Source organism: Empidonax traillii, unplaced genomic scaffold (genome assembly GCF_003031625.1).
Source record: "Empidonax traillii isolate 1590-97213 ecotype Southwest subspecies unplaced genomic scaffold, ASM303162v1 scaffold796:size359387, whole genome shotgun sequence".
Classification (NCBI taxonomy): domain Eukaryota; kingdom Metazoa; phylum Chordata; class Aves; order Passeriformes; family Tyrannidae; genus Empidonax; species Empidonax traillii.
The window spans coordinates 101,919-114,426 of NW_020955989.1; the positions used below are offsets into that span (position 1 = coordinate 101,919).

Genomic DNA, 12,508 nt, shown 5'->3' on the forward strand with positions numbered 1-12,508 from the left:
GAAGATGCTTTTGGTTCAGTTCTCTTGAATCTGTTTTGGATCAAAGAGCAGACTGTACTGATCTAAGCTCTGAGATTGTTCATTCATAATTTCCTTTTCTGTTTTTCATGTGATGACTTTGTAGATTATTCTAAGTAGCTGTTACTAATCAGTAAGTTAAGCTGTTTGAAAAGGGAAAACATCCTTGGCAATTGCCCTATGAGTCTGGTACATGGAAATGCTTTTTTGATAAGTTTTTTTTACTGTTTAATGCTGTCTAATGCTGTCCTGAAATATGTTGAAACACTGGATTCTGTCTATGCTTTCTCTGTAAAAACTGTTTTCTCTCATAAAACAGTTTATTAGCATGTTGCCCCCATACCTGGTGTCCACATTTACTCTTTCCTTTTACTAAAAAGGAAGTTATCCTGTTGTGTATTCTGCTCAACACCTCTCTAGCTGCTCTCAAATGATTACCTTTCAGTTTGCTTTATGAATAATGTACTACAGGTTCTCTGTGTATGAGCAAAGTTACCTACAGCATGTCAGAGCAAGTGAACACCACTTCTATGTACCTACTTGTCTCTGCATGCAGATATATATAAAAAAAGTCAGTACTTTTATATATATATATGTGAAAACATGCATATTTAGAGCAATGAGCACAGGCTTAAAGATGCAATATCCTGAAGCTATAAAAGAAAATGGCAACAACAACAACAACAAAATTAAAAAAATTCATCATCTGTTGCTAATGAACCTCATCTTCTTGAGCAGTAAAACCTCTATGGCATAGGCTAATGTTTGGGGGTAAAATTCAGCAGAGCTCCTCTTTCTCTGCTCCAAGCTGATTGGTACATCCTCTGTGTACGTGGCATTTGTGAACAGGAGGTGCAGGCCTCACCCACATATCCTAGGGAGCCATTCCTTCAGCCAGGCTCCTGCCAGTGGGGGTAGGAAGCTGCCTACAGGTGCATCCTGCTAGTCCTGCTCAGCCACCCCAACAGGAAGTTTCACAGGCTCCCACACTGCAGCTGGCATGTCCTTACTGTCATTCATGGATACTGAGGAGTAAAAATCAAACTCTTTGTTTGAAACATCACACTGGTTTTTTTAACACACATGTTAATTTGGGGTTTTAATTCTCTGACCATCTTTCTTGCTAACTAAAGCTCCATACCCAGTGGCTTGGCTTCACTCAATATGCCGTCACATGTTTTTTGCTGGTAGGAAGCCTTTATGTGAGCAAAGCTTGTCCCAGCTATTCTGGAGTGTGGGGGGTTTGGTGATGGTTTCAAAAGTCTCACACATTGTCCGGCTGACTTTCTGCAGCGACAAGCCTAGAGACAGCCTCTTACACGAACTGCAGTGCCTTTGGTCACCCTGCTAGAAATCCCAGTGCATATTTGGGCCATGGTGCAAAGGCAGTAAGGTCTAAGTCAGGAATAGGAGAGAGCAATCAGCAGAGACTTCCCGAGCAAGTGCTGTGCAAATGCTAGGGAGGGCATGTAGCGATCCCTCCATCCCTAACCTGACTTTGAACTCTGGGTGGTTACAGATTTGGTCATTTGAGTGAAATTCATGGTAAATGCCATTTTCTCTCTGGTCACCAGGGATACTGCAGTTGCTTACAGTTCTTTACTGATATATATGTGCATATATATATATATTTAATTTGTCAGTATTTTTCTTTTCCGGTTTATGCTGCCTGTTGCTAGAGACGTGTGGAATGTTAATTGTACTGCATATGGGTCTCTCCCCACCCCACCCTTGTGTCTTTTCCTCTCCCCTTTCCTTTCTCTGTTCCTTTTGTCTCTCACAGCAGTCTGAACAGCGTTAACAGTAGTGATTCCCGGTCCAGTGGCTCGCACTCGCACTCACCTAGTTCACACTATCGCTATCGCAGCTCCAATCTGCCTCAGCAGGCACCCATGAGGCTGTCCAGTGTGTCCTCCCATGATTCTGGATTCATGTCCCAGGATGCTTTCCAGTCCAAATCGCCATCCCCCATGCCACCAGAAGCACCTAACCAGGTACGTGCAAGCATGAGAACAAAAACCTGAGTGTGAGCCGGACTCTGTAAATTGGCTCACCTTTCACAAAAAGAATCTGGTGTGGTTTTGGGGTATCTTGGAGGCAGTTTAAACAGTGAGGCTAAGGTTTGTCTCACTACACTTCATCCAGCTAAAAGTTGGGCCTCCAGCTTGAGTGATTTGTGCTGCTTTTGCAGTTAGCACTGAAGAAAGGGATGAATCACTCTTGGGGGATTTAGTTTTCCTGATGGCCCTGGAGGGAGCCTAGGTGCCTATTTTTCAGATACATACAGAAGAGAAAGAACAATAAGTCTCACCTTACAGGAGAGGATAATACTCACTTTTACCCACTGATCTTAGCAGTTAATATCCTGCACAGATTGCAAGTTGATAATATCTGATATCTGGTGGCTGTTTACTGTTTAATGGGCAAATATTGATGCCAGAACAGCCTTTTGACAGCCACAGTACTGATAATGGTGGCTTCGACGTCAGAGAGACCTCTTTTATTCCTCCCCTGCAAAGGGTCTGGGATACTCAAAATGCTGTCAGCATTATCATACAGAACTGGCTTTGCCATTTTTTATGGCATCCATTTCTGTGGAGATGCTTGCTCTTTTGGGTTCTCAGTTGAGCACCTTGCAGAAGTAAAGTTTCTGCATGAAAACCAGAGATATTTTTAATAGTTCTTTATGGAACTCATAAGAAATGAGTGTTTGTGTAGTCATATATGGTAATGTCCTGAACACAGTAAAACTAAGAGGATTTCACTACCAATATAGGCAAAACTTTTCCAGAGCATTTTTGGGTCTGCAGAAGGAAGTTGCTGCTCTATTTCTTCCTGGCATCATTGCTGTAAAAACTAGCTGGCCATCTGCAGGCAGAGGTTTGCAATGCTCCAAGGCCCGTATCTCCCAGCACCTGAATTTTCTGCTGTTTTGTTTGGGTTTTTTAACAAACCACACAGCAGCTGCAATATTTTTTAAACAAAGCTGAATTGCCATCTCACATTATAAATCCCATCACAAATTTTGGCTACAAACCAAAACGGACCAAATATCCTGTTGTTCAGTATTACTCATTTTAATACACCCTGAGGTCACTGGAGAAGATTGTCTTTTACTTTAGGAAATGTAGTTGCACTCCTTTTCGTATGTTGGGGAGTGGATAGTTCTGTAGGCATGGTTGGGGAGTTTTAATCCTCACAGTCAGCAAGCAGCAAGTGTTATTGGTCACCAAGTGTCACCTGCCCATGTAGAGTACTCCTAGATCACCTTTGATAGCACACAGCCCCTTACTTTTGCAGGACATTTAGTGAGTGGCACCCCTAATGAAATTTTAAGGTATCATCCAAAATAAAACTGGTTCATTTAGGCTTGGAACACATTCTCAAGGGAAACTCAACCATTTTTAATTATATTTACCTCTTTCATTTTAATGATGATGATCATTTTCAAATGATACCTCTTCTGCACTGTCCCCAGTCTGGACACATGAGCTTTTTTTTTATAGATGACATCCTGAAGAACTTTGTGCACACTAATAAAATGAATGTTTTGTTTAGATTGGCTATGGCTAACCTAAGTGAAATGCAAAAAAGTAAATGAGCAATAATAAAGTAAACTGAAATAGTAATAAGGTAAGGTAGTTAACTTTTGAGATACATAATATCAGCTACACATGCCAGCATCATCTTTGGTTTTCATTGTATCCGCTGCACCTGCGTAAAAGGGCCGTAATCCACATGATGATGCTGTGTTTGCAGATGAGGATGTAACTTTGCAATTGCTCTTAGCATGGAAAAAACCCCAACATCTCTCTTTGCAAATTCCCCTGTTAGGCAGAGGAGAGAACTTAGGCTGGTATCAGGTGGCAGAACATCCTGAAAGCTGATGGGAGTCACACTGATTTACACCATCTAAGTTCATATGCTTTCACTTCATTTTAGAAACTCTCCATAAAGTTGCAAACTGATCCAAGCATCACTTGAGCTATTCATGAGCTGTAGAAGGCTGCAGCAGTGTGACAAATGTAGTGTGTTGGTATAACAAATAGGTATGTGCTCTATATGTCTCTGGCTCTGTATACCTTTACGCAGAGGAAAAGGTAACAGATCATTGCCTGGCCGCTTCATCTTTGCTTCAGTGTCCTGCTTTGAATGTTCAGCACTGAGTAAATCGTGTGTGTTGTGCTGACAGATAATTGTGACTGTGAGCTTACCGAGGAGCTGTTCAGTTCACAGCGTTCTCCTGTGTTGTGTGTCTCTAACCAACTGACAGCTCTCCGTGTGGTTGTGCTTGGAGGCTCCGTGGTGGGTGGGGAGGAGCGGCAGCTGCTGCTGTTCCTGAAACACTGATGTCATTGTTTTTAGTAGTGACACTGAGAAGGCAGAAAAGCAATCTCTGGAACCAACAAAGGAAATTAAAAGCCGTATATCTTGCGCAGGTGGACACTTGCTGATGTTTGCTAGCTACGTGCTGTGGCATCTGATGGATCAACAAAGCCCTTTTTCTTTCTGTAGTAAGAAAAAAGAAGGAGAAGGGACTGCATAAAATTCCCATATTGTAGGACTGGGAATATATGAGCTATGAGAAGCTTTTATGTGCTGGCCTACATTTTAAACAAGCAAGTGTCACTGAAAATTAAACTGAATTTCCTCAAAATCATAAATGGGGGGTGGTAGGTTGGTGGGAATCTCAAACAAGGAGTAACTAGAGATTTAAACAAGATACAGACTATACCAGAGGAGAGATGACTGACAAAATGAAGACTGCTTTCCAGCCTGTAGTTGCTGAGTAGTAAGTGTTTGCAGTTATCACATTCTACGTAGAAGATAGGAAAAAGAACAATTATCAAACCAGACTCTGCCCTTTCACTGGTTTAGGAGTATCACTTTTTTGCAGCATTGCTCTTAATATCCCTGGCAGCAGAAGTGTTAGCCTGTAGCACATGGCTGTACGTGTGGGAAGGCTTTAATTGTAATCACACAAGTACGTTTGGGTGTAGCTCAGCATATGCTGTGATGGAAAAGCATCACAGGTCTCTTTCTGGAGTGGAACAGTTTCTCTAAATGCCATATGTGAGATCAGCCATGGCCACTGTTGCCCATGGCACGTACTGACCCCAAACAAAGCCTTTCTGACAGACCTGCTGCTGGGAACAGCACACCAAGAGTTGCTCTTGGGTGAACACTGGACATGGCCGGTGCTGCTAAACCCACACATTGTCCTATGTAGTAGACAAACTGAGGTCTTGGGAGTATCTGTGGTGAAATAATATGGTAGTAGTATAGTTCTGTTTGATTCAGGGGGGGTGATTATAGAAGGATCCGTTGGATTTGGAGTGAACATGCATGGGGGAAGCATGCAGTTGGATCTCATAGGTTGCTTAGACTTTGTGGGGATGAAAGCAAAGGGAGAGAAAGAACCAGATAAGAAGATAAAAATGTTGATGTACTGTCAAACAGCAGAGTGATAAGTCTTTATTGTGAGAACACACTAGAAATTGCTTTCCCTAAACACTGAAGTAAACTGAATGTGAACTTGCTTTTGCATGTACAGGTTATCAAGCTGGAAAGAGTCTGCTCTTGAGGAGATTCCATTGCTTGAAATAGCTTAAAGTTAGAATAGGGGAAGTACAGTTTTACAACTATGCAGTTTTCCATTTAAATTAAGAAATGCTCCCAAGTAATATTTTAAAAAACCAAACAACAATCAGAAAAAATCCCCCAAAAAACCCACCAAAACAAACAAAAAAACTCCAAAACCAAAAAACAACTCCAAACTGAAACTCATCTGTAAGTTTTCACCACGTATTTGTTTCTCCTAAACTTCCTTTTCTAAGTTACTTTTCCCAGCAGTTTATTCCTGACTAGAAAGAAGGGTCAGTAGAGACAGGTTCCTGGAAGTGAGACAAATAGAGGGGGTGACCTTGAGTCACTACCCAGAGCCTTTTGAAAAGTAGCTTAGACTATTTTCCACTGACTGTAGAGGACATCGTATGAAACTCATCGTTGGGATTTGGTCTCCTGGAAAACTCTTATCCAGGAAGCTCTGTCTCATAATTGGGATAGGAAAGGGTTTAAGAAAGATATGAAAGGATGCAAGTAATACAAGATAACCATAGTCCTTTTATAGGTTAGTAGGACAGCAGATGGAAAATATAATTGTACAGTCCAGCAGCCCAAAACACAGCTTTTTTTTTTTTTTTTTTCATATCCTTGCTGGAACTCATATACACCCCACCAAGCAGCAGGACACAATCCAAGAGCAAGCCATGGCACAACGTCTGAGAGACCAGACACCAGACTACACTGCATGTCACTGTGCAGAGCACAGTTTTAGCTTTCTGCTGGTACTCTTAACTTCAGGCTTTTTCTCAGAAGAGCAGAATCACCATTATTGCAGCTGTGGGCAAAAGAAAAAATCTCCCAGGGTTAAAATAGCTAAAATTAAAGAACTGATTTTAAAAGTGATTCACACAAAACAATCATTTTAAAAAAAATAATTACTAAAACAAGTTCAAAAAAACTCTGATAGTCAAATTTCTCACACCACAGGGTGTGGAGTAGAAATGGCTCTGCCCAGTGTTTGCCTGTGCATGTGCTCCTTAGGAGTGCATGTGCCAGAGGGTTTGCATCTGAAACAAGCACTTGTTTGGGGACTTTTTGCCCAAGCAGCAACTGTAGTTTCTGTTTTCAGTCTCTCGTGTACTTTCTGCTAAGAAAGGAAGGGTGGTCTGTGCTTCCCACATCTGCATCCAGCCATTCAGGAGTGGCTCTGCAGTTGATCCAGAGAGCCTTTAACCTGCTGCCAGTCACGTTTTCCTTACACTTTTCCTTCAGGAATTCAGTATTCTTCTGCCTCCCTCTCCACTGTTTTCTCACTGTTGTAATCCCATTTAGCAAGGCCAGAGGCTCCGCTTCTCTGTGCCATGCAAGTTTCTGAAGGTGAGGAGACCCTCGTTCCGTACCATCACATCTTGCATTTCCTTTGTCTACCAGGCTGTTTTCCTCATGGCATCTTGGTTCAGCCTTTGTCTAGATTTTCCTGCTGAAAATGGACACCCTGAGTTAGTAGGAGAGTCCTTTGTCTTTTTTTTTTTTTTTTTCCTTGAAGTACTCACTTTATTGCAAAAATAAGTTCATCAGTTCTAGTCTTTTTCCCCTGTACACCAAGTAAATCAAACAATTCTTTGCATCTCGAGAATTTGCATTTTTGACCTTTTCCTACCTGTTTGCTACATGCATTTTTGTTGCTAATAAACCTCATGTATGGGCCATTTCTACCATTACTTGAAATAACCTTGTGAAATTTCAGTCTTGTAAACACAAATAGTCTTACCAGGTGCAAATTTCAAATTCTTCCTTGTCCCCGTTGGGGCACCTGCGGAAAACAACGTGGCATGAGGGATACCATGCTTGTCACTCAGACTCTTCACTGTCTGTCCTGCCATGTGCAGAGTATGCAGACCCAGGAGGGTCATTCAGGCTATTAAAAAAGGATTTTCTGTAATTATATTTTTCTCTCTTCACTTTTTTCCTGGCCAAACCACAACATCAATGTGAGTATTCTCATGGAGTTTCTTTTCTGAGGTACCTGGAACGTCAGGCAGAAGTCTGGAGTTTTAGTGTAAAAGCTAATTTTCTATAATGTATTTTTCTCTAAGGATAGAAGCAATAGGCTCATCTCCATTTAGTGCACCGTGGTTATGTCTGATGGCAGAGTCAACTGCTGCTCGTGTTTGCTGGTATTCTTATTTTAGAGGCTTTTCTCCTGTGAAAGGAGTTGCATTGCATCAAGGAATGTGACAAGTTCCGCAAAACATGAAGCCACAGCATCATCAGGTGCCCCACTGCACACTCTTACTCTTCACTGCTCTCCTTAATAGTCATCTGTTGCAGTTTCTTCTGATCTTACCTTCACCTCAGCTCTTACTGCACCTTGAATACAAACCTTGTTAGCTGAGCATGCTTGTACACTACACAGTTTTGACAGACCACCCGCAGATCTGATCTCATGTCAGCGTAGGATGGGATGTGTGATTTTTATAAAATGGTCCATCACACTACACGCTTTTTAAAAAATTTTAAACAGCCTTCTCGAAATTTCACTAAAATCACAGTTTGCTAGTAAGTTCAAGATGCTGATACTGTGTTGACTTCTCAGCAGCCCTACTAGTCTTCACCAAAATCCTTCTGGTGACAGTATTCTATCTCAGAGACCTAAATCTCTTTTTACCCAGGCAATTGGCTGTACATTCCTCATATGTAGCTTCTGGTGAGCGATGAGACAACTTGTGTCCTCTGCAGTGCCTCTTATCCAGCTGTATTTTTATTGCAGACTCACCCCAGATCTCACCTGAGGTTAACTGATGAAATTTTATTTCAAATGAGATTTCCCTTCCTCTTCAGCATCTGTGGCTTTACTACACGAACCTGATACAGGAGCACATTCTCTCTGCTGTCATAGAACAGCCAGGACATCCTTAGATAGACTTGTTTCCTGGGTCCTGGGCTACTAAAGGGTGAATTAGTCTTGGTAGTGTTGAATTTCCTGACAGTGAATAGAGCTCTGTACTGCCCTGACAATTCTTCCAGTATTCCTGATTGTTTCCAAGCACTCGGTTGGACCTGGATACACACCCTTACGGAGCAGGATGCTGCTTTCAAGGGGGAGCTGTAGAAGAGCACTGTAGTAGGCAAAGTTGTCCACATGGTTATTCCCCTTGGCCTGCCTGTGGTGGAATTAGATGGGGTTGTAGAGGTCATAAGCAGCAAGTGTGCATAAAGGCATGCGCTGAAGATTGGAGGAGAAGTTCCTACCTAGGAGCAAAATGTTTGATATTTTCAATGGGCACTTCATGTCCTGCATTTTCCTTCACTCTCCATCCAAGCCCCTGGTATTTTCTGGCTCTGCTGTTAGGAGAAAGCAGGTGGCAAGCACATGCCACCACTTGTGCACACAGCAGAGCACATGTCCCTTCACACTGGCTGCTGGGCAGGAAGGTTTGAGTGAGAGTGCATTTGGTGTATGCATCCTACCTGCAGAGGCACATGCATACAGGTCATGCACTTTGGAAACCTCCAGTCTGGTAAGTATTACTTCTTTCTCTGTTCCATAATATTTGAACTCGGATGAGCTTTTCACAAGCACTTTTGCAGATCAGAATATCCAAGAACTTGTGAATGTAAGTGATGTTTGCTAGTCCATGTTTTAAATCTAAACTTTGTGCCTTTGAAGTACTGATGATCTGCTTTCCTGTATAAATCAGTTGTCTCAGTATATTGCATGTTTGGACCACAGGTGCCCTCAGCTCCCTCATCTTCTTGCTCTGAGACAGCTAACAGAATTGAGACGCTGAAATTGCAATGAGGAGTTGAGATCACTGCCTCAATTTCCTCATTCCTAAGCCGTGTGGCAAGTTCTCGCATTAAGCAAGTGGCTTATTTTGTTTCTCATAGATTTCCTGAACATTAGCAATGATTTTGAGCAGTTTCTAATAATTTTTAAAACCCTAACCCTTTGCTTCTCTCATCCCTCCCTCTCTCCTGTGTGTCTCTGTGTATGTGCTTTTCGTCTTTTTCTTTCTGTTTGTGATTTTTTTTTTCCTTTTCTGGTGGCTTGTGTCTCCTTTCCCTGCGTTGCGGTGCTGTTTTACGCTGCAGAATTCGTCCAGCTCTGCCTCTTCAGAAGCCTCTGAAACCTGCCAGTCAGTGAGCGAGTGCAGTTCCCCCACCTCAGTCAGCTCAGGCTCCACCATGGGGGCTTGGGCCTCCACAGATAAGGTGAAAAACTTCATCTCCGAGACATACAAACCTACTAGCTCGTTATCCAAACTCTGCAACACTGGACAAAAAAACGATGCATGGGATGCAGCCAGGATTCCTCTTTGTGAAGATGAGAATAGGAACTGTTGCACTCTCCTTTAGGAATTAATCCGTTCGAATAGACCACACTTGACTTTAAACTAGCTTATAGGAGAAGCTACAAATTGAGCATTTTACAGAGGCAGTTTTCCAAGAAAAGCTCATTGCCCACCTTTTCTACTCAAAGAGATTCTGGAACACTGCCCAAACACAGCTGGTTGCCTGACAAAGAGCTTCTTGCCCAGTTTGTGCTGTTTGTGGCTTCTCCCCTCTCTCCCATTAGGTAGCACACATTACACTATTTGGGATTGGGTTTTGACCAAAAGGGAAAACAAAACACACATTGTTGGAATTAATAAGTTGGGATACATTCTGAATTGGGAGAGGAAGTGAGAGCAGTCTCCATTCTCATCTGGTAAATCCTTGCTGTTGGTTTTTGTTCTTTTTTCTTCCATATCATCACACAGTCAGAACATGCCATGTTAGAAGGCTGTATGCTTTTCCTCTCTGTCCAGCTACATAGACTAAATGCCAGCAATGCAAATACCTCCAGGATTGGAAAAGTTTTGTTCTATGTCCTCAGTCTGCAGGGTTCCTAAATTGCAAAGGCTTTTTCACAGTGTGCTACTTTTATGGACAGAAGGCAAAGCTGCTCAGCCGGGAGACAATGACCACTAGGTTGGTGCCTGAAATTTGTTATGCCAGATAACAATTTTCAAGCAATCTCACTTCTGAACAAAGCATTGTGTCAATTTTCTGTTTTTTATTTGCAGCAGAGTTAAGAGTTTTCTTTCTTTTGTTTTAAGATACAGAAATTTTCTCCCTACAACATCAGAGTCACAGTGTATTTTCGTATTCATTCTGTTTATATTAATTTCTCTGTTTTTGTTTTTTTTTTATTTGTTTTGTTTCCAGTTGTCTAATGGGTTTTATCACTGTAGTTTATCAAGTGACCCATCCGTAGCTTCAGTTGGTGCAGGTCCTTTCCCTCATTTCCCGCCTGTCTCCCGCGCGTGGACTCGGGCTCCCTCAGCCCTCCTTCCAGACTACGCTCATTATTACACCATTGGGCCAGGCATGTTTCCATCATCTAAGATCCCTAGCTGGAAGGTTTGTGTTCCTTTTGTTGTGGCAGTCCTCACCTCCTCATACCAAAAGCATGCACACGGCAGTTGTTGCTACCTTTCGGTCCATGTAATTACTGGTTGATTTGCTCTGTTTGATATCACTCTGAATGGGCACTGCATGGGGAAAATTGGAGAGCTAAATTCCAGTAGGGGGTATTTCTCAATGATCTTGTCTGTTCTGGCACTGAGTAAAGCATATTAAAGCTGACAACACCTAGGTAGGAAGGAATAGTTTAACTCTGGAACGTTGCTGAAAGTCGTCTGGGCTCTATTCAGCGAGAAAAGCTTGTTTAGCACTGTCAGAGTGCTCACTTGAGCAGGGAAGGGCAGGCTCTGCATCCATTTGGCTTACTTTAGTGAAGCCACATTGAAGACACCAGTGTTCTCCCTGTGGTGGCTGGACTGGGCCCCCACCTTGGCCATGGGCAGGCACACTCCGAGATCCACCTGGAGTGGTTTAAGAAGGTGCTTGGCACCAGGTAAACCCGAGTGGTGACCAAAGTTGTCCCAGCTTTACTGTCACAGACTGGAAGTGCTCACCCAGCTCATTTTGCTCTTTTGAAAAAGAGTGCAGTAACTTCTTTTGATTGCTCCAGCTGGATCTGCATGGATCTTCCTTGGCACTAAAACATCTCTGTTCTACCAGAGCCTTGACTTTCATCCCTGCCAGGTGATTCAGCTGGGAGACTCTGCCCCAGAGCAAGAAGGTGTCTCGTCTGTTGCCCTGAATCCTCACAAGGCTGATGTGCAGTTGACAGTAGCTATGCAGGATTTAAGTGCCTGTGTAATACTGCATATACACCAGAGGACCTGCTTATGCATCTAAATTGAGATATCTTGTTACAAATCCCCCTAATCTCTCTCTCCAACAGCTGGAGACTGATGAGATACACACAGGGTGGCCACAGTGGTCCTGGGGTTTCAGAGTCATTAGTTGTGCCTGTGCTAGAAGCTCTCTGCCAGTATATTTGATAGCAAAACACTTAGAGCAGAGACACAGTAGTTAAGGTAAAGCAGAGTTTCATATGTGTTAATAAAACCAAAATACCTATCTGTACAAGGGGGTCTGTCAGTTCAGCTGCCGTGCACTTCTCATACCTTGGACTGAGACACGTCAGTAAAAATCCGCAGTGTGGTCTTGGCCCATCGTTAATTGTGAATTAATTGGAAGGCTGTGGGAAGCTGCCCAGCAGGCAGCTGGGGGGGTGTGGGGCCCATTCTCATGAAAAAGTTGTTTCTTTTATTTTTAAAGCAGCCCCTGTCTCAGTAAACTCTGTTAGGATTGGGATTGCCCTTGTGGCAGCTGGTGTTTGGGGAGCTACTGCTTAGCAGTGGTTCTGCCTCCCAGCACAAGACAGGGATCAGTCCTGCTCTTTGTGTGCCACGTGTGGGTTCTGGACACCCTCAGGACTTTGCTTAATGGAGCCCTGAGTGAATACTGTCTTTGCTGAGGAATTTCTGTTTCAAATTTAGCACCAGTAGTTCAGAGTGAAGTTAGCCTT

At 42.8% G+C, this 12,508-nt stretch overlaps 1 protein-coding gene across 19 annotated transcripts in view; it reads left to right on the top strand.

Annotated features, from left to right (window-relative positions):
• MTSS1 (MTSS I-BAR domain containing 1) overlaps window positions 1-12,508 on the top strand; it is a 110,063-nt gene that overhangs the window by 92,278 nt on the left and 5,277 nt on the right. For 4 of the 19 annotated variants that reach the window (XM_027901511.1, XM_027901519.1, XM_027901514.1 and 1 more), the window contains 3 exons: window positions 1,802-2,012; window positions 9,679-9,798; window positions 10,795-10,989. In XM_027901511.1, coding sequence (XP_027757312.1) covers window positions 1,802-2,012; window positions 9,679-9,798; window positions 10,795-10,989 — 526 coding nt within the window. The remainder of the gene's footprint in view (window positions 1-1,801; window positions 2,013-9,678; window positions 9,799-10,794; window positions 10,990-12,508) is intronic. The other 15 variants (XM_027901516.1, XM_027901517.1, XM_027901531.1 and 12 more) reach the window with 10 other exon arrangements.